At 31.3% G+C, this 20666-nt stretch overlaps 3 protein-coding genes across 3 annotated transcripts; 1 reads left to right on the top strand and 2 right to left on the bottom strand.

Moving 5' to 3' along the window:
• Nucleotides 1-2843: 2843 nt before the first annotated feature.
• LOC114730138 (transcriptional regulator TAC1-like) lies at nucleotides 2844-3364 on the bottom strand. The gene is made up of 2 exons (XM_028917156.1): nucleotides 3049-3364; nucleotides 2844-2968 (listed from the first exon to the last, which is right to left on the bottom strand). Exons 1-2 carry the CDS (start codon nucleotides 3362-3364, stop codon nucleotides 2844-2846), a joined length of 441 nt encoding a protein of 146 aa, XP_028772989.1.
• Nucleotides 3365-9580: 6216 nt separating this feature from the next.
• LOC114730137 (transcriptional regulator SUPERMAN-like) lies at nucleotides 9581-10321 on the bottom strand. Its single transcript, XM_028917154.1, has one exon. The coding sequence runs from the start codon at nucleotides 10319-10321 to the stop codon at nucleotides 9581-9583; it is 741 nt and encodes a 246-aa protein (XP_028772987.1).
• A 7895-nt stretch (nucleotides 10322-18216) lies between these two features.
• Nucleotides 18217-19777, top strand: LOC114730142 (tropinone reductase homolog). Its single transcript, XM_028917167.1, has 5 exons — nucleotides 18217-18290; nucleotides 18378-18585; nucleotides 18772-18988; nucleotides 19297-19409; nucleotides 19610-19777. The coding sequence occupies exons 1-5, from the start codon at nucleotides 18220-18222 to the stop codon at nucleotides 19775-19777; spliced, it is 777 nt and encodes a 258-aa protein (XP_028773000.1). The 5' UTR covers nucleotides 18217-18219.
• Nucleotides 19778-20666: the final 889 nt, after the last annotated feature.

Raw genomic sequence — 20666 nt, 5'->3', positions numbered from 1 at the left:
TCCTTAATCTAATCAAATTAGTTAAATAGGTCTTATATTAAAGACCGGAGGAGTAATTATTAAAAAGTTCCACAATATACAATGACAAAACTCTCGTGCCAGAAATAATCAATAACAGGTCAATACTATTCACTTATTATGAGATCATACAAAACTACAGCGCTGGTGTATCCTTTTTTGTATAAAATTTGAAATTAATTATATTGTCGATAATTATGAGTTTCACGTTTTTCTTAATAAATTTTATATTATGTGTAGAAAAGCATGTGTGTGTATTTGTTAATGTAATACTCCTCCGGTCCTTAATATAGGACCCAATTCTTGAGTTGGTTTTGGTCCTAAATATAAGAGCCTTTTCTCATATTTATCAATTTTCTCTAAATTACCCCTATGAATACTCCCTCAACCATAATCAAGTAAAAGAGGAAGAGGGGGTATTAAGAAAGATGATTATGGTGTTTTAGGAAAAATGTGTCACTTTTTTTATAATTAACTAACTTACCTAACTTCCTTAATCTAATCAAATTAGTTAAATGGGTCTTATATTAAGGACCGGAGGAGTATATTATTATTTATCAATCTTTATAATTATGGCACATAATTCTTTAGCGCAATCTCGTGCTCCATCTTTCTCATTTTCTCATGTTTCATGATGAAGACCCAATCCCCAGCAAAGCCCCAACTGAAGCAACTATATTTCTTTGGCCATAAACCTTTTCAAAACAATTTTTCTCTATATACGCCAAACCTGCTCCATCTAAAAAATAGGTAGGTTTTAAAAGCATATTTGCTGTGTGAAAAAAAAAATGAAATGCTGAGATGATTTTTGTTTGATATATATATATATATATATATATAGATATATATAAATTAATAGAGGATGAGGAGGAAACAAAGATTTTCCTTTGGAGCCCCAGGGGAAGGCAAATTGTTGAGTTGGATGGGAAATCAAACTGTCTTTATACTTCATACCTAGTAAGGTAATCTCTCATCAGTGACCAAATAATTCTTTCACACAAACAGCTAGGGTCTTAGAGTTGGCAAATTACAACTCTGCGCGTATATAGGAACTGAGTTTGGTGAGGACCATTTCAACGAAGGAGAGCACAAAAGTCAGTACAATCAGAGCTCTGCCCAACGCAAGTTGCCATGTGTGAACTCCACCCTCATCTATCATTCTATGAGTTACAGTTTTTAATAGAAGAGCTCGATAATATTCAATTATAATAAATATGTATTATCTTTTTTAAAATATATTTGTTAATTACATGCGTTGGAATTCTTTAATGGAAATTACTTGGGAGCAGAATAGATAAATATAAGAGACAAAGTGAACTGAGATATTATATTTAAAAGCAAATTAAATACATAATTAGCTCTTATATTAAGGATCAAAGGCAGCATTTGGTTTCTACTGATCAAAGTGCTAATTATTATTTACCCCAATATTCCATTCTATCGCATTCAGTCCAGCTTGCATGACACCAAATTCTTCAAATCCTAAAAATGGATTCAATTCAAATAATAATTCATAATTTGTTTTTAATTCTCCGAATTAACGCGCTCAAAGCAATTGGACCGAACACACTCTCTCTCTATAGGTCCTTTTCAATTTTCATTTTGAAAAAATAAAGCTTAATTAGTAAATTAATTACTAGTAAACAAGAGTTCACACCCCTGTCATAGCAATGTAGCTTGCTCAATCATGCGCCCTGTTGGCTTGAAACATCCAACATTAGCATTATTAGATCTAACTCTCCCAGAAATATTTCTTGCATTCATACATACATAAATACATATACATATATATATTCGTATTTAAAATTTTGTCTTTATTTTAAGCAATCAATGCCCCTTCTACAATAACTAACGCAGGTTGATCTAATTAAATATTTCTTTCCACAACAAATCTCCATTCTATATCTATTTCTATTCACCAAATATCCTCCTTTATGTTTATGGCCACATAACACCTAAATCAAAATTCTAGTTATAAATATACTTCTTCTGATTATTATTTCCGAAGTTATATTAAAGTCATATACTCTCCCCCTCGTAGTGCAAGATGTGGCTGTAAGAACAATTGACAGTGAAAATATATATGATTTTTTTTTTCATTTCCTTTTAAGAATTGTGTCACTTTAATGCTTTAGGAAATATGGTTAATATTGTCTCTGTGGTAGACTATCTTACAGCTAAATTAATTAACTCTTCAACTTCAAATAAATTTGAAATGTGAGAGTATTTTGGAACAAAAGTATTCAGCTTCAAATAAACTGAGAGGAGAAAGAAACAATAACGTCTACTTACATTACGAAACATAGGAATTATAATTTGCTCATGTAATGTCTGCTATAAGTCGTATATTCTGCCATAATATACGGAGCAGAAAGCTTCAGATGATGGATACATACCAAAACAATAACTTCATATATATATATATTTATATTTATACTTACATCTTTGATAGTAATTAAAGTCCAAAAATGTTTCCGAAAGATACACAAATAACGATCACATGTCTTCAACTGCATAGCCATAAGAAAGGAACATACAAAATTTAACAATTCTTATCTGTGCCATTATGGAACTAACAGCACTCTTATAATTATGACCCAATCCTATGTGAAAGGTGGGAAGAAGAGGTATAGGTATGAAAAAAACCAATAACCTCTTCAAGAATTCAAACTGGAATCCCCACCAACACACACATAACATCTAAGAAGCGCCAATATGACTCAACAACGTAACGAATTATACTTGTATATGTATATAGATAACGCAAAGTTTCAGGTACTTACTATAAATAATATATATGACTTCGTCCATGAAGCATCAGGCTGTTAAAAAAATTCTCTGGTGTTCAAAGTTGAGGCCTCATGCGGTTGATGACCTAACCGAAGCTCAAGATCTAGTTCACTGTTCTCCTCGTTATTCCCAGCAAAAAAGGGATTATTAGGAAGTGTTTCTGCAGAAGTAGAAGCATCAATACTATTAATTACCTGTGAATTTGTGATTATTGCTAGTGTCGTAATTTTATATCCTCACCAGAATCCCACTGAAACAAAACCTTCTCTTCTGAATTAGAAGGCTTGTAAGGAGGAGGAGGAGGAGGCTGATCATCATCAGAAGTACAAGTACTAGGGTTCTTGATTGAGATGTCCAGAGAAAGCAAGTTTTCTTCAGATGATTGTTTGAGCTTTGCTCTATCTCTTCTGTGGATGTTCATGTGACCTCCTAGGGCTTGAGCATTTGAGAATCCTCTCTTGCAGAAGGCACAAGTATAAGATCTGGCTCCAGATTCTTCCGGGCTCCATCTTACCTGCTCAGATAACTTCTTTGTACTTTGACGGTTAAATTCCATCTTTTTTCTTTCCTAACAATAGCAGAAGTAGCTAGCAAGAGGAACTGAGGCAAAATGAGAAAACAATTGATTTTTTTTCCCCAAAAGACAAAACTCGGGTCAATCAGGTTTATCTGTTTTGATGATGAGGATGATATATATAAATGAGAGATTAGAAACAATGGTAAAGGCCTACGTACGGCCGCTTGTACGAGTCTTGAAGTGTAGAAACCTTGTATTAATTAGTAAGAATATTTAAAAAAAATTAATTTCAAATAATTTCATTCGAACTTATCCATTCCATTTAAGATTGACCTAAATCATTCTCTTAATTGATTAGATTAATTGGGGATAAAAACTTCGAAAGCCATATTGGATCAATTTGGTAGGAAAGTAACTTAATAAAGTAATAGTTTTGCATTTGGTTTGTGCTCATTCAGTGATGCTACAAGACATCTTGCTTTAGACTGCCTAGAAAAGTACAATAAGAGTAAATAAGAATTTTTATGTTGTGATGCTTTAGGCTCGGTGAAAAGCTAAATAATATTTTCCATTAGGGGTTAAAAGTTAACTTGAAGAGTTAAAAACTCATGAATTAATTATTGATCCACCACCCCACCTCCTAATGATACCTTTTATACTTTCAAGAACGTATTCTATATATTGCATTGTTAATACTCATGTCCTTGAGAACTTGTAGTTGTCAATTGAAATATTAATTTACTTTTTATTTGTTACTTGACTGCAATATCAAATGTCACAAATATAAGAGTATTTTAATCAAAATGATTATATCTTTTGGAACTATTCTGGTAGAAAGAATGGAAAAAGGATAAATGTTTTTTTCCCTTAAAAAAGAACTAATCTTTTTTTCTCAGCCTTTTAGTCGCAGAAACTCGCTAGCTAGTTGGCTGTAGCTGGATAATTAATTACTGTATGTATATTCCCTCTTATCCTTGATATAAAATATTTTTAACTCCTTTACCCAAATTAAGAAATTAGTTAAAAGCAAATTTTATCATTAAAAATATAAAATATCACAACTACTTTCTAAAATTAATATCCCCAAATTAAAATAAAAATCTATCTTAATTTCGTTCAATCTTTTCTTATCTCTCTTTACAATATAATTAATAAAAACATTTATAAAAAAATGAATTGAATATTATTAACCTTTTGCAATTTGTGTTTTATATTAAGGTCCTAAAGGAGCATAACCTTAAAGGCTTTCACTCACAACGTTATTTTTGGATATAATGAAAAGAATTATTTTTAGTTAGAATCTTACAATACTCGAATTAATATTTAACAATATGGAGTATTATATGATTATTAAAACAAAAAGGCGGTGAGCTGATACTTTTGGCAGCAAGAAAATTAAACGACAAAAAAATTAATGGACGTGATCAGCGAATTTTGAAAAAAAAAATATTGACGTTGGAAATTTTTGGACTCCTGCCACACTGAAGAGATCACTGCCATTAATTTTTATCTATAAAATTACAAAACTTACTATTGTACCTATGCGAAGCTTCTTTTTTAATTATTAATGGAATTGCTTTTACAGGAAAATCATGCCAAATGGATACACTTTGGGTTAATCAATCTGTTTAATTAAAATTTTTTAGTCATGTAATAATCAATATAAAAGAAATTGTAATAATAAAAGCCGCGCAATTTATAAACTTTGAACAACCTATCTCATTTCTAAAATTCTATGTGATATATAGATTTTTTTTTGGGGGCCAATACCAAATTGAAAAAAAAAACACTTAATGTGGAGCTCAAGTGATGGGATAAACTTATTCTCGCACTCACGCATGCACCATTTTCACTGATGTGGGATTAAATGCCATTTTGTTTAAGATTTTTTAAAAATTAATTTTAATTAAGCCAAATATGAGCAGGTTATTGAGAAAACCTTAAGCACAAGGGATGTGCTGGGAAGTTTCTTTTCAGCGTATTTTAATAAATCCATCTAAAATCTAAACAACTTATCAAAATAAGTTTCTTTTTTTTGATAAAATGTTTAGCTTAAGTTTCTTCCAACGACTGTCCTGTATTTAACAAAAGTCAGTTTTTTTTTTTAATCTTAAACAAAGTAGCCCTAAACACAACCTTATGGTAGGCCTAATGGCCATGCCTCCACAAAATTTTATGCTATCTATGAGAAAACATTTGGCCCAGCACCACCCAAGAAACTTTGGGCCCATTTTATATCTTGTTTATAGTGTGAATTTCTATAGTATTAAATTTATATTAAATATATATTGATAATTTGATATATTGATTATTACATATGATATATTCGAAGAACTAATAAATATATGTTATATAGTTGTATTCTCTTATAACACTAACTGATTTTTTTTTTTTAAACAGATAACCGAGCAACATTAACCGCACATATTGTTTTTTCAATAATGAAGTCTTTGAGTTATTTTGTCCGTTAATATAGATTAAGATTTTGCCCGTATAATTTTGAAGGTATAATTTCTACCCTAAATCAACAATCAAATGTAAAATTTGAGCCGAAAAATCAGTAGGCTAAATTTTTTCCGAGTGTTTATTTATTTAAACACAAGATATTTGGAAAATGTTGAAGTCGAAATTTTTAAACTATATATGTTAAGTTGAAATTTATAAAGGCAAAAATGATATCGCATTTGGTGAATGGTAATATAGGAGGAAGATAAATAACGTAACGATAAAGTGGATTTATATGAGAAATAATATTTTAAAACGGAGCTTCATGATATCTTCTTCTATTATAGGTGTTTACTTACATTTCTTTGTCCCCCAATTATATTATGTGTATATATTACATAATAATGTTTTTATTTATTAATCAATAAGTATTCTTCATTAAATGACTATATTAATAATATCTATATTCGTAAAACTTGATCATATATATAGAAAATTTCGTTTTGCAAAATAATTCCAAAGTATATGTACGGGAAAATGTGTCCGCAGGGACATCGTTGCAAAAGATGATATCTCATGGTTGGGACTGGGGAGACCTAAGAAAATATTTTTGCACACAAAACATTTTCTCTTAACAAATGAAGAGAACATGTGTTAAGAAGTTAATACGACTGATTTATCTCACTAGATAAATTAATGAGATGAATGTCAAGTTTAAGTTGATCCTTTGGGAAAAACAATCTATATAATTAATATGAAAAATTGAAGATAGCGTACGTTCAAATAAACGATATAATAGACTATGTATATGGATCGAGACGCGCACACACGTAAAATTTTACCCCTAACCTAACCTTTTCTTATAGGAAATAAAAGAGACACACCCACCACATTGAAGTTAGAGCCCAAAACTTCTTTTGGTACCCAAAAAAAAGAAAGAAAAGAACGCATAACCTCTCATTTAAGGGAGGTTACAGGCTCTTGATATGTATCGATATATATATTTCAATCCTTAATATAAGAATTTAGTTGAGAATTTGATTTGGTTTTAAATATAAGATATCAATATATTTTGTCTACTATATTTGTAATCTAATCTTCAAAGTATTCTTATTAATTATACAGACTAAAAGTTTCTATCTAATGGTAGTCCTAATTAAAAAGGGGGCACTTTTAGAAAATTAATTCACATTTATGATAAATTACTAACTTAACTAATTTTTTTTATCTGTTCAAAATAATTAAGTAGTTTTTATATTAAAGACAGGAGCTAATACCTAGCCGTTGAGCATGAGATAATTTTCTTGTTGGAGGTTTTTGGCCGTAAGTTTCTTTTAAAGAAGCTGATATAGGATTTGCATATGCATCAAAACAGGAGCATGCATCCCTAGGAACTGTACTCAAACAATTATTTAACATATAACTGCTCATCATATCAAGAAAAAGAGAATCCGAGAGATCAACGTATCAGATTATTCTCCAGTTATTTGTGTCTGCACACACACACACACACACACACACACATATAAACACGCGCACAAACACACATATATATAGAGAGAGAGACTATTTGGTATATGTCAAAAGAGTTGAGTGATCTCGTGAATGAGGAACTTGTTCCCATGCAAATATGCTCTTAGTTGTCAAGGCTGTGTGTGTGTGTGTGTGTAGAGAGAGAGAGAGTATAATCACACACCCCAACATATGCTCTGCAATTTCCCTTTCAAAACGTTGTTAAGTATTCTGTAATAATCAATTCCATTTTTGAAATTACCAGAATGCTGCTCACTGTTCAGCAATACTTCCCATGCAGGCCCGTGAGAATCATAATATGATCCCATACCTTCCTCTTACTCACTCTCTTGTAGGGAAAATTATAGAAGTTCATCAATGCATAACCACAAAATTTGATCCTACGCAAGAACTAAGTAATTAAATAAATATGTAACATATCACTATTATAGAAAATTAAATTTATTAACTTTAACTCATAATAAATAATCTCGAAGTATAATTAAGTTTGAGTAATATATAAATTTATATTTTAAATAAAAAACTTTTTAGGATGTTTTGAACTTGAATACTTCATATTTCTGTTATAAAAGAGATCTGTGTCTATATAGATATAATTTAAAAGACATATCGTTCGGGTATAAATATAATTTATCCTATCGTACATAACTCCTTCCCAGTTCAAGTAGAGAAACGACAGTTTCTTCCATGTGCAGTTTCTGCCAACTTTTGAATCCTAATTTTTATTGGTTTCAATTTTGTTATTTATCTTTCTAAATGTCAGACATCAATGTTCTCATTAGACCCAACTCTATGAAAAATTGCTAATTCATGGAACTATCTGATGTGTATAGACAACAAATATAGCTGGTGCATATATAATTACTTAAAACCAATAAAATTAAGAGTATAACGAATTAAATTAAAGTTCATGTAAAGTAGATTAAAGACTAGAGTAGTAGGATAGTGAAGCTGGCCTTTTTTATTTTCAATAATTTTAGGGTTGTCATCGAGTGGCTTGCTGTACGAATCTCTAGAAGAACAAATTAATCAAAATTGTTTAATTAGGGCGTACGAATCTTGAGGGCATAATATTCTCTTATGATTATAATCTCTGGTATCATAGTTACTTTTTCAATAATTGATTGCAGGGCAGGTGTAGCAAATTTTGGAGGCATTTGGCAGAGAGGAGATAAGAGGAAGATTAAAAATAAAGTGGAGAGAGAGAAAGCAAGCATGTGGATTTATGTGGAAGGGATTTTACTAGCTAGCTAAGCAACAGATCTGGTGGGTGATATATAATAAAAACAAAAGAAAAGTGGATCAATGTTGGGACGTATCTGACTTTATATGGCTTCTGAAAAGCTCAATATCAGTATGTTTTATGGGTCAGTTTACCTGTCTCTGATAGAATGTCAGTGAGCTTCTGAATCAAAAAGAGCTCACAATATTCCAAGCAGTTTTTAAAAGACTCACTTTCTTTAACCCTTAAACCCCAAATCATTAACCCAATCTCATCAATAGTTAAAAAGTTAAACTAAACAAACATTAAAACCCATCTCAGCCATGCAGTATGCTCAAGACATGTGGTTTTAAAGTTCAGTCTTTAATAACTGTTGCCCATATAGATAAGATTTGCACAAGAAACGTTTGTGCTCAAGAAGATATTGGAAAGGCATATTTAATGATAAAGGTAAAAAATGTCGATGTAATGTATGCACCCTCTAAAACTTAGCTTTGAGCTTCAAACTAATTAAAAGCAATTCAAGAAAAGCCTCTTTAATGATGAAACTGAGATCATACTCGTATATCTAAGATTACTGAGGAAAACGGTAGGAGGAAAGGGAAGCAACTTAGATTTGAACATAACTCAAAATTCTTACTGTCAATACATGCACTAAATTTTATGGAAGAGGTTAGAATGTCTGTTTTGTTAATAGTAGTCAGAAGTTAAAACCTTTTTGGAGGCGTTGAGACATGCCATAATATATCATGAGGAACTCATTTTGACATAATCCTACTAAGGATTGAAGCTGGACTCATCAATTTCAGCAATCCATTCCTTATATTCGTTATAATAATCAAAACAATGCTTTTTTCTGTCTAGGAAGACGAAGTTTACAATCTTTGTCTATAATTGTGATATAATAAATCATCAGACGCTGCAACTTCAGTACCAGTTTCAGGAGATCCCATGGTCAAACATGAAGGAAGTCTTCGTTTGATGTATAAAATTAAGAAGAAGAAGAGAAAGAAGAAAAGAAACAAAATTGAATACATGATTGTAAGAGGTATATACTATACCTTGGGAGGACTGTGACCAAGCCTTAGCTCCAGATCTAGTTCTTCACTGGAACTAGGACTAATAAACTCGAACATCTGAGACTTGATATGATCATGCCGATTAACAACTGGAATTGATTTTGAGGAGAATGGAATTGATGATGAATCATCTGTTATTCTTCTCCTCTTGCAGCTCATAATATCAGCTTCTTCCTTATTACAATCAGTGCCTACTATCTCGGACATCTTCTCATCCCCAGATCCAATAAGATCGACCTTTCGAGAATATAATTTTCGTTCAGCAAAGTTTGACCATGAAATACAAGAATCATATGGTGGGGCGGAATTCTCTTGAATCAAAGATGGAGGGGCTAATTTAGCCTCGGGATGATGATCAGAATTAGGGTTAGCGTTGGAATAAGCCAAAGAAGTAGATGTGAGAGAATTTTGATATTCAAGACTGGTTTCATCTTGTTTTTGTGGACTTGGGGGTTGCTTTAGCCTAGCTCTATCTCTTCTGTGAACATTCATGTGGCCTCCTAGAGCTTGGGCTGACCTGAACTCTCTGCTGCAAAAGCTGCAAGAGTATGATCTTGGAGGCCAAATACACCCACCAAGACGCTCATCTTCTGCGAAAGCTTGTTCTTCCCATGAATCGCCATAGGTGAAGTTGTGACTCGGTGAAGCAAGAGCATTATAAGAGCTCAAAGATGAGTGCTTTCTCTTGGTCCAAACCCAACATTGACCTTGTTCCATGGCAGCTCAAACTTAGCTGCAGGTAAAACTAGATTGATGTGAGATGAGTTTGAGCAAAGGACTCTATAAGGCTGGGAATTTGGAAGCCTCCATATCAAGTATGTTTTGGAGGGAATTTCGCTGGGTGGGTTTGGGGAATCATTTTAATTTGTGAGGAGGGTGAAGGCAGTCGGTGTTTGGTACTGTACCTTGCATTTCCCCCCCCTCTCTTTTTCGGGTTGAAGAATATATGGAACTGATCATGTTAATTAAAAACCCATTTCAAATCTCTTACAATTACAAAAGTAATTTCATATAAGTTATTCAGAGAAAGATTAAAAGGCCAAAAAACAAAGATATGAATGAAAATTCGAGAGGTTAATTTTACTAGATCAGTTACATTTTTTTTTGAATTCTCCAACACACATTATTTGGAGTGAGATGTGCATGAATCCTAATACAAGTACATTCTTTTATTATGTTCTGCCCAAATATAAGAATCTAATAATCTAATAGACACTTTTAGAATTGGGGTCAGTGTAGGTACATGCGTACAGAAGAGACAGATGGCACACCAAATTAAAAGATTATTCATCAGGGAATCGCCTTAGAAAATATTGTCTATAATCGACGTGCACTTCAAATATAACTCCACTTGTTGACTCCTAGCTAGCTATCTCAGTGTTATATACAGTAGTAGGGGGGGAATTATTATCAAGTTATAAGAAAATTTCACCAGAATATAATAACAACTTTCATAAAACTTAAAGGCACGTACCTTTCTTCGTAAATCCTCTAAATGTAATAATAACTAATATATTATTATATTTTAAAAAATAATTAATATTTTTAAGGTCACAGTTTCTACAATACGCATAGCTAATCAAATTAATTAATTCCCTGCATTTCTTGCGGGTAGATAGTGTCATGATGGATTATAAAATTAACTACTAATGTGCGTCCTAAAAGTGTCTTAACCTACTAAGATGTAAGGTGGCCGCAGAGGACTCAAACTTAGTGAAGAAAGATGACTTAAATATGAATATATATTACAAAGAGGTGTCAATTATTTAGTTATAAATGTTCAGAGAACACTAATTGGCAGTTGGGGGTCCTCTTGCTATTTTCATTCAGAAAATTATATTATTATACGACCTAATAATAATAATAATATTGTTCGTTTCTGTACAGATAAGCAATTATGTGACTAAATCTCATATGTTCAATAATCCCATGACAATTGAGTATTTCTCAATAATTAAGCCTTACACGACAGCCAGTTTCTACGTTAATCACTAGTTAAATACCACAGCAAGCACATAAATTAATCTCTTTGAGACTTCGACATTTCATATTACCTAATACCTACCAGCATACATCATACTAATCGTTTTCTTCTTTTATTTTGAGTTTTTTTTTCAAAAATATTATAAAAAGAGAGGTGCCTTAGTGGATTAATATTATTATTTTCTAAAGCTGACAAATTTATAAAGGCGTGTGATTGACGAATTTGCACTGGGTTTAATTAATTGTTTGATTTTTATTATTGTTATGTATACTCAGATCCTCTGGTTTCTCCGAACAAGGACAAAAGTAAAACTTTTTTATAGCCACGTATAAATTAAAATAATTTCACATCATGTTAGAAGTCATCGTTTTATTATTTTTTCAGATAATAAAGTCTAATCTCTTCTGCGGTAATATTGAGAGTAAATAATAGATTTTTTTCAATCAGGTTGCTATACATACAAGAGTTGAAATTTGATCTCCAAAGTCCAAATCATCTGTTTAAGTGACAAAAATCTCTATCACTCACCAACTTGAGTTGGTATTTTTAAGCATTATTTAGATGAACTATTATAACGGTATACATGCATGAAAATCTAGTATGTGTGTGCATGTGTGTATTTAAAAGTTGTAAAGTACAACTAGTGAGAGATGAATGATGTAAAAGAAAATAATAAGAAGGAAGAAATTAACCCATAAAAAAAATGAAGGAAGAATTTAAAGAGAGCAAGTGAGTGATCGAATGAGATTTTTCTTTTTCACTTGATTTGACCATATATGTAGTTGCATTTAAACTTTGATTTTTATTTTTATTTTTAAAAATTATACTGAACAGATAATTGTTAGTTTGAATATAAATTCGTTATTTATTAAGTAATAATATTAAATTTAATAAAATATCCATATTTAGTTTTTGTTTATATACTGAAAAACCATTAATTATGAAGAATTTCATGCTTGGAAAGCGGTTCTCATCACGCAAGTTGATAATGTAATTGAATTATTTGCAACTTGACAAATACACAAACATTATGATCATTTGAAAGCAGAAACATTCCATCCCCAGAATTTGACAAAACAGAAAAGACAGATACCTGCTTCTTTTATATTATAATTTCTTGATACGATTAGTTTATAATGAAGATGCATGTTGTTCTCTCTATTTATTTATAAACTTAACAATAATTATTATCTTATTCCATCTCTCTATACGCTGCAAAAATTGTCTTCTTTCTCTCTACTTGCATATGTTCTTTATATCTCCTGCATTAAGGCGCTCGATCCGTTTTGTTTTAATGTAAAATATACAATACATCCAGAGAGAGAAAGTAGACAGCAAATAATAGAGAATTACAGAGAACAGAAAATAATTGATGAGAGATATATGAATAATAGAAAGATATTGACATGACACTAGATCACCCAAAAATGGTAAGCTGTGTTTTTAGGGGAAAAAATTAAGAAAACTAAAGTTCAAAAATCTTAAAAAACATATTAGTTTTTGAAATTAAAATTTTATCATACATTAAAATTAATTAATTATTGAAAGTATAATTATTTTTGCAAATTTATAGTTACCATAATTTTGTTAAAAGTTTGCAATAACTTCTTTTTTTTTTTTTGCCAATTGCAATAACTTCTTATATGTAAAAGGTTTGTGTAAAATCTAACAATAATGTCAATATTTATGGCCAGCAAATAATTTCACCCTTAATTAATTTTTCAAATCAGTGTTTAAATATAATTCTTCTTCACAAATGAAATGGTAAGATTCGGACTTATCTTAATGGTTATTAAATAATAATCATGTCAACATATGAGGCAGCATTAAATTAAAGATACAATTTAAATATGGTCTCAAATATTAAACATGTTGATATGTAAAGTAATATGAGATAAGTTATTGGCCAAAAAAATTCAAGAGACAATTCATTTTGAAATATATATATAATTAATGACGATGATTAATTTTATTTGCGTGTTGCTTGAGGATGCTCACATGCATATATATTATTGCGTTGTGGTGACATATATGCTCATCCCAGCACCGGTAAGGCGTTAATTAAGGTTCATTTTGGTGTATTGCTTTGTCGTATAATTTGACACCCACGAGCATGTGTGCGACTTCCAGGTTTGAAAATTTCTATTTTGTTGGCTTTAAATATTTGTAGGCTGCTAAGCAAAGGAGCAAAGCCAGTAGGTTGGTAGGTAGGATCCTTATCTTAGAAATTTGTTTAAACAAAAATTACCCTCAATTTTTGGTTCTTCTTTTCCACTCCTACTAATTCCCCTTCCTTATTTCCAAACTACATGGGATGCAAGTAAACGACTTCTCCCGCTTCACATGCTCTTGCTCTTTTATATAAATATAATGATCAATAATTTATAAGCAAATGTGGTCTCCCGACAAATTTTTTTTATCAATTCAAATATCAGCAAATTTGCTTGTATACAATTAGAGATATCTATGTCTCAGACAACACACACCTATGCAGTTTGTAATCTCTTTGAAAATTTCTATGGTGATCCATATCTCTTCCTATTAAAATTTTCTTGTTCATTTGGAAGCTACTGGTTTCTTTAATTTCTTGCCATCATGTGACATTCTTATAAGGCATCATCTAAATGTTTTCGGGTTGTGTCTCTTTAGTTGACATTAAAAGGAAATAACTGATCATTTTTTTCTCTGCCCATTCACTAAAGCGGTTCTGGTTTAAATGTTTTTAAATTAAAATTGATAATATTAATCCCTCTTGTTTAATTTCCTTTTATGGTTGAAGGACACTCTAACTAATTTGCATAAGTATAATCTTCGCTCTCAGATGAAGGGTCATAATGCCATTTGGAGGAGATAAAACACAGCTTTACATGAAAAATCTATATTGGATCCTCTTGTAGTTGCATAACAGATAAGAAATACTATCACATTTTCTGAGATTGCTTTTGTCGCACCAATTATATTGCTTTTTCTTGGTACCAATGCAATGCTCATACTCCGAATCCATATTTCTCCTTCATTAATTTTGGTGGGGTTATTCTACTGCATAGGGTCAGAAAAGGAAATAAGTCTACAATATGTCATTTATGAATATGTTTTCGGGGTCAATTTTTACAATATTTTAGATGGACCAGGAGATTTTACGGGGAGCACAGCTTTAACTACAACTCAGATCCTCCCTCTGTTGGATTATTAATCCTCGCTTCTTTTCTTCTAAGGTTCAATCGCTTCAAATGTTGACTTCAATCAAGCAATTTGCAAAAATTGTCAGATCCAGCTATGAATGAATGAAGGTATCTTGAAGGATATCATCTCCTTTTGCCAATTATTATTATTATTATTTTGTTTAGATATAGTAGTGATGCATTCTTCTCATTCAGATGTTCTCTAAATTTCCTTATCTTTACTCATTGCCAGTATTGTACTTTTAATATTACTCTTTCTTTTATTAATATTATTTGATCTTTTTTAAAAACAAATTAGAAATGAAAACAAGTAGGACTTGTTTAAATTGGCTTTAATAATATCAAAAACTACTCTGAAAGTTCAAAAATCAATTGAACCCAAAAATTATGTTTGGATTGGCATTCAAGTCAAATGATTTGTTTTCCCAAAAATCAAATTAGACCGAAAGCTATATTTTAGAGCTTTTGGGATTACAAAAGCCAAATGTGTATTCAAATTTTTTTTTATAATAAAAGTATATTCAAACATAAATCATATTATACTAATTAATTTTTTATCTGAATTTCATTTTGCAAAATGTAATTAGGATAAAAGTCACTTTTACAAAAATGTTAATTCAAACAGCCGCTTAAATCCTAAATGCAACTCTTACTTTGTAACTAAAATTTCTGTTTACAATTATCAGAATTAATATTTGCAACTACTTTTTCAAGAACCTAACTGGTATTATTATTTAATCTTTTAAGATTTAAATCTCGTTCTCCTTTGTATTTTTTGAAATGTAATAAATAGCATGACTAAGGACTTTGTGCTGCACGTAGAATGACTGAACTTCTTTTTTTTTTAAACGCTCGAAGTGATTAAAACATAATGAAAAGAAAGTGAATCTGTGTGTGTACACACACACACATAAAGGTCAAAAATCATCTAATTGTTTCCTTGTGAAAAGTCCACGGTCAACCCTCCTCTTCCTTGCCTTCTCCTCCATTATCACTTATCTTTCATATTCAAACGCCTATCCCTACTCAACTAATTAAATGCAAACCACGTCAATACGAAGCATGCGTAGCCATCTAATTTGATCTTATCATATATTTGTGTGTGTGTGTGTAATAAATTACTTGAACTTGTATTATCTATTTATTGATTAAATATACTACTTTTGATTCTAAATATAAGAGTTAGTTGACTTATTTGAGAAGATTAAAAAATAATTTAATTTAGTTATTTGTAATAAATAAATATTGTCTTTTCTAAAAAAATTTTTTAATCAATTGTATTAGCTAGAACTACCATTATTAGAAGGATTACCTTGAAAAAAATAAATAAATGAGAGATAAAGTTGATTGAGGTTTTATATTTAGAATCAAAATAAAAGTCAAACGAAGTCTTACATTAAAAATTGGAGATAGTAATTAGACAATGCTATTGGATTAATGTTTCGCATATTGCTTTTGTAGCGTAATGAAATTGAAATGTGTTGAGTGTGACTTGATTTTCAAACCGTTTGACGATTGATCTATCCACGAGGGCCAAAATTATTTGTTTAGATAGCGCTATCAATTTTATGAATTTAAAAACAAGATCAACAGTAATAATCTACAATTAAATAATATATAGCACATATTTATATATGTGTGTAATTAGAGATTTATAATAATAGGGAAGGAACCGCCCTCCTTTTGGCAGTATGCTAGTCGCGTGATTTGAGTTTAATTAGCGAAGAAATTTTTAAGTAAAATTATTATGTAGTCTCTTGTGAACAATTTATTAACTCACAAACATGTTATCACAAGTTACAGTACAGAAAATGACAACATGTGTATATTACTCACTTATTGTGAGATTTTTCAGTAGTTACTGGATTACTTATGTGAGATTGTATAGTGATTTTTTTCCCCAAATTTTTAAGAATCATTGTTTCACTCCTGTAGCTATAATTTACTCATCAAATATTCCAAATGCCACCTTCACTAGTCATTCACGTGTCACACACAATGAAATTGAAATGAAAATATTTTCTAAGAATTAATTTCAGGGTTGCTTTCATTAGCCAGTTTACGTGTCCTAATTTCAAAACCTTTGGGAATACGGAATTAATTTGAATCAATCATCAAATGCTGAATATTATTGGGACTGAGGATTAGCGCAACATTTAAGAAAATAAAAGGTGGCGAACAATGTTTGATTTCAATAGACTAAATTAAGTTTTTCTTAATGATTTTAATGAAAAATATCTACAGTTGGCATGGATAAATAGAATTTGTCATGGGCATGCAAATTGTTTTTAATTATAATTACTATTTATCAAAGTTTATTTACGAAAATTCGATTGGGCTTATGCACAAGGCCCAATAATATATGTTTAGCGTCCTTTGAGTTGGTGGGCTTTAGCAAGTTTTGAGAGAAAAATGGTTTACTTTTGGTAATAAAAAAAAAAGGCTTTAATTACACAATGACACAGCCCATGTTGACCCGAAATGGAATTGTTTGACCGTACCAAAAAGATGGAAGGATGATGGTTTTAAAAAATATTAAAATAATAATATTGAAGAATCAAATTTATAAATTAAATTAATTATTAAGCATATTTTAAAAGTCATTACTTATGTAAATACAAATTTAGTGACCAGATTATGAGTATATATCATTTACATATCCAACCACTAGTTGGACTTAGGAATGACAGGCCTTTTTGGAGAAAAGCTCTTTTGGAAGTTGGGCCAGATTTACCAAAGTCCATGTTTGGGCCGGGGCCTACCCAGGTAACTGTACCCGTTGTTTTGATTTTCAGACGCGAGAGAGATTTCAGACCGGAAATTAACTGGAAAGAGACGAACGCAGGGGAAGCGTTTAATTTTGGACTTACTCCTAAACAGGAAAGAGCAGAACGTAGTGCTGAATAAACGAAGTGAAATGTCACTTTCTTCTTCTTTCCATGCGTGACCAAAATATCTAAATAAAAGGCAAAAATCATTTTTTGAAGTAACCATATTTTCTCTTAAATCTTTAACTTTGCAGCATCGTCAGAACTAGTTTCGGTACTCATCACTTTAATAAATACCTTAAACTTATCAAACCTGAGTTATTCATATTTCATTTAAATAATCAGAATTTGATTTCTTTTTTATTTTTATATATTTAAAATAATTATTTTAATGTGTATAAGATCTAAAATAGAGAAAATTTCTTCACAATCATTCTTTCAAAAGATAATTTTTCCTATTTAAAATTAATTAATTAAATATTTTAAATCTGAACTGTTTAAATCAAATATAAACAGTTTAAATCTAATAAGCTTATAGTACTCATGAAGATGATGAGTCCTGGACCACACAATACTTTTTACGTGCCATTTCATATCACGAGGACCTCACAGAAGCTGGCAGGTTCTCTTATTGTTGGCTTTCATCATCCGCTCCGGCCAAGGGATCCGCTGTTAGAGAAAATGAGCAGAGGCAAGAGGTGGTCACTGAGTGGGATGACTGCTCTGGTCACCGGAGCAACCAGAGGCATCGGGTAACTTGTTCATCCAAACCTCATCTCTGTTTATATATTGGTCTGTACTTTCTGCCTACTAATTTGCGTTTACTGATTTGGATATAGGCATGCCATTGTAGAAGAACTGGCACAATTTGGAGCAGCAGTGCATATATGTTCCCGTAACCAAGCAGACATCGATGCGTGTTTGAAAGAATGGAAAAGCAAAGGATTTAGTGTGACTGGATCAGTCTGCGATGTGTTCTCAAGTCACCAGCGTCAAAATTTAATGGAAACTGTTGCTTCCATTTTTCGTGGAAAGCTCAACATCCTTGTAAGCTTTTCTCAGGCTAATTGGTGGGAAAATGAAAGTAAAATTCTCAAAATGTCAATCTGTTTAGTTTTTGTTTTTCTTGCGTCCATTCGTTATCTTATGGACATGATGATATATATATATATATATATATATATCTTTCTTAAATCGGAAATGAAATTGACTTCAAAAGCTGTCTTCTGTTAGATAAACAACGCTGGGACAATCATATATAAGAAAGCCACACATCAAACTGCAGAAGATGTATCTACTGTTATGGGCACCAATTTTGAATCTGCTTACCATTTGAGCCAACTTGCACACCCACTCCTTAAAGCTTCAGGATATGGTACCATCATAAATATCTCCTCCGTTGTGAGTGTGAAAGCTCTGCCTCTTGTTTCCGCCTACGCTGCATCCCGAGGTATATCTTTGCAAGGAAACATGCCTTTTTTTTTTTTGTCTCTTAAAGATACATTCCATAAAATCTTTAGCATGTACAACTAGAAGGGCTATCTTGATAAAAAATAGATAAATATGAGAGATAAGTGAATTAAGGTTTTATAGTTAGAACTAAATTGAATGTCAAACTAATTCTTATATTAAAGACTGGAGGTAGTATGTAATTTCAAATTCCAAGCATTACATTTCCTCTATCTTTGCTCATTAATTGTGACAAACTATCATGAAGTTTTGAGCAAATTTACTCATTATCTCTGTAATTTTATTCAGGAGCTATGAATCAAGTCACAAAGAACTTGGCTTTAGAATGGGCAAAGGATAATATTCGTGTAAATGCAGTCGCACCAGGAACCATAATGACCTCGCTTTTGGAGTCTAGCTTGGTATAAAATTACCAACATATGTCTAATTAGTTCATATCTATGGTGATGCAGTCATTAGTATATATCTGCACTCAGTTTTGATCAGTATTTAGTATTGTCTTGCTAGTTTTCAGAAGTATTGTCATATTTTTCTTTCCTGTATATGAATTCATGTTAGTTTAAGTGAGAATTGATGCTCCATATGTTTGATCTTCTTGTAGAAAGAACCTGGTGGAGAAGTTGCAGTGAATCATACTGTATCTCAAACTCCGATGAATCGCATGGGAGAGCCGAAAGAGATATCAGCGCTAGTTGCTTTCCTTTGCCTTCCTGCTGCTTCATACATCACTGGTCAAATCATATATGCAGATGGAGGTTTCTCTGTTTAAAGCTAAGATCTTAGAGGCCTGCTAGTTATTTCTCTCGACTATGTATGTTTTCTGCTGCTTTTTTATTATTTGGGATGACAAGCCGATGTTTGTTTTCTTGTTTTAGCTTAAGTAGGGAATTATTATTTACCGTCTATATCCCAATCTAATCCTCCAAGAGACATAAAGAGAAGTATGGGAAAAGAGGATACACATGAAACCACGTTTTGGGACGTATGCATAGCTTTGAGAAAAGTGGAAGGAAGATGCTGAGATGTGAACTTCAGTGACAGAAACATTAACTGACCCTAAAAAGAAAACCTCCAATTACAGCTCAGGTGCATGCTGAGATTAGCGTCTTCATGAAATTGCCAAGGATAATTAGTATTTGCTCTGGGCATGCAGATTGTTTTTAATTTGGCAGCATGGTTCTAAAATGTTCAAGTCGTCATCATCATCATTATAATCAGAGCTGATGCAATTTTTAGTACATCAAATTTGTTCTCATTTTGATTTTAATCACTCAAGTTTTAAATCATATATTTGGGTTTCTCAAGCATTTTTCATTTAAAAACATTGGTTTCTATAATTTAATAAAAACTTGGATCATTTTGTTCATTAAAAAAACTAAAATTTATAGTTTGAAATTCAAGAGACTAAAACCAAAATTAGTGCAAATTTAAGGTACTAAAAATTATATTAACCATAATTACTATTTCTTGAACTTTATTTACCAAGATTGGTTTAAACTCTTGATTCAACAGAGATTAGTCTCAATCTTAAAATGATTTGAGGATGCTGAGTTATAGTAAAAAAAATTTGGATTGGGATTTTGCATGAGTCCCAATAATATAAACTTAGCTTCCTGTGAACCGGTGGGCTTTAGAAAGTTGGAAAAAAGCCAATGGGC

The sequence above is a fragment of the Neltuma alba genome, unplaced genomic scaffold, assembly GCF_004799145.2.
Source record: "Neltuma alba isolate B1F8T4 unplaced genomic scaffold, ASM479914v2 tig00012713_pilon, whole genome shotgun sequence".
NCBI lineage: Eukaryota > Viridiplantae > Streptophyta > Magnoliopsida > Fabales > Fabaceae > Neltuma > Neltuma alba.
The sequence above is the reverse complement of the archived record's forward strand: the minus strand, read 5'-3'. Positions and strand labels throughout refer to the sequence as shown.

Coding starts and splice junctions, on each gene's coding strand:
- LOC114730138 (XM_028917156.1), bottom strand. CDS start 3,364: ATGGAATTTAACCGTCAAAGTACAAAGAAGTTATCTGAGCAGGTAAGA. Junction 2,969..3,048: donor TTTGTTTCAGTGGGATTCTG/GTGAGGATATAA, acceptor CTACTTCTGCAG/AAACACTTCCTAATAATCCC.
- LOC114730137 (XM_028917154.1), bottom strand. CDS start 10,321: ATGGAACAAGGTCAATGTTGGGTTTGGACCAAGAGAAAGCACTCATCT.
- LOC114730142 (XM_028917167.1), top strand. CDS start 18,220: ATGAGCAGAGGCAAGAGGTGGTCACTGAGTGGGATGACTGCTCTGGTC. Junction 18,291..18,377: donor GGAGCAACCAGAGGCATCGG/GTAACTTGTTCA, acceptor ATTTGGATATAG/GCATGCCATTGTAGAAGAAC. Junction 18,586..18,771: donor GTGGAAAGCTCAACATCCTT/GTAAGCTTTTCT, acceptor GTCTTCTGTTAG/ATAAACAACGCTGGGACAAT.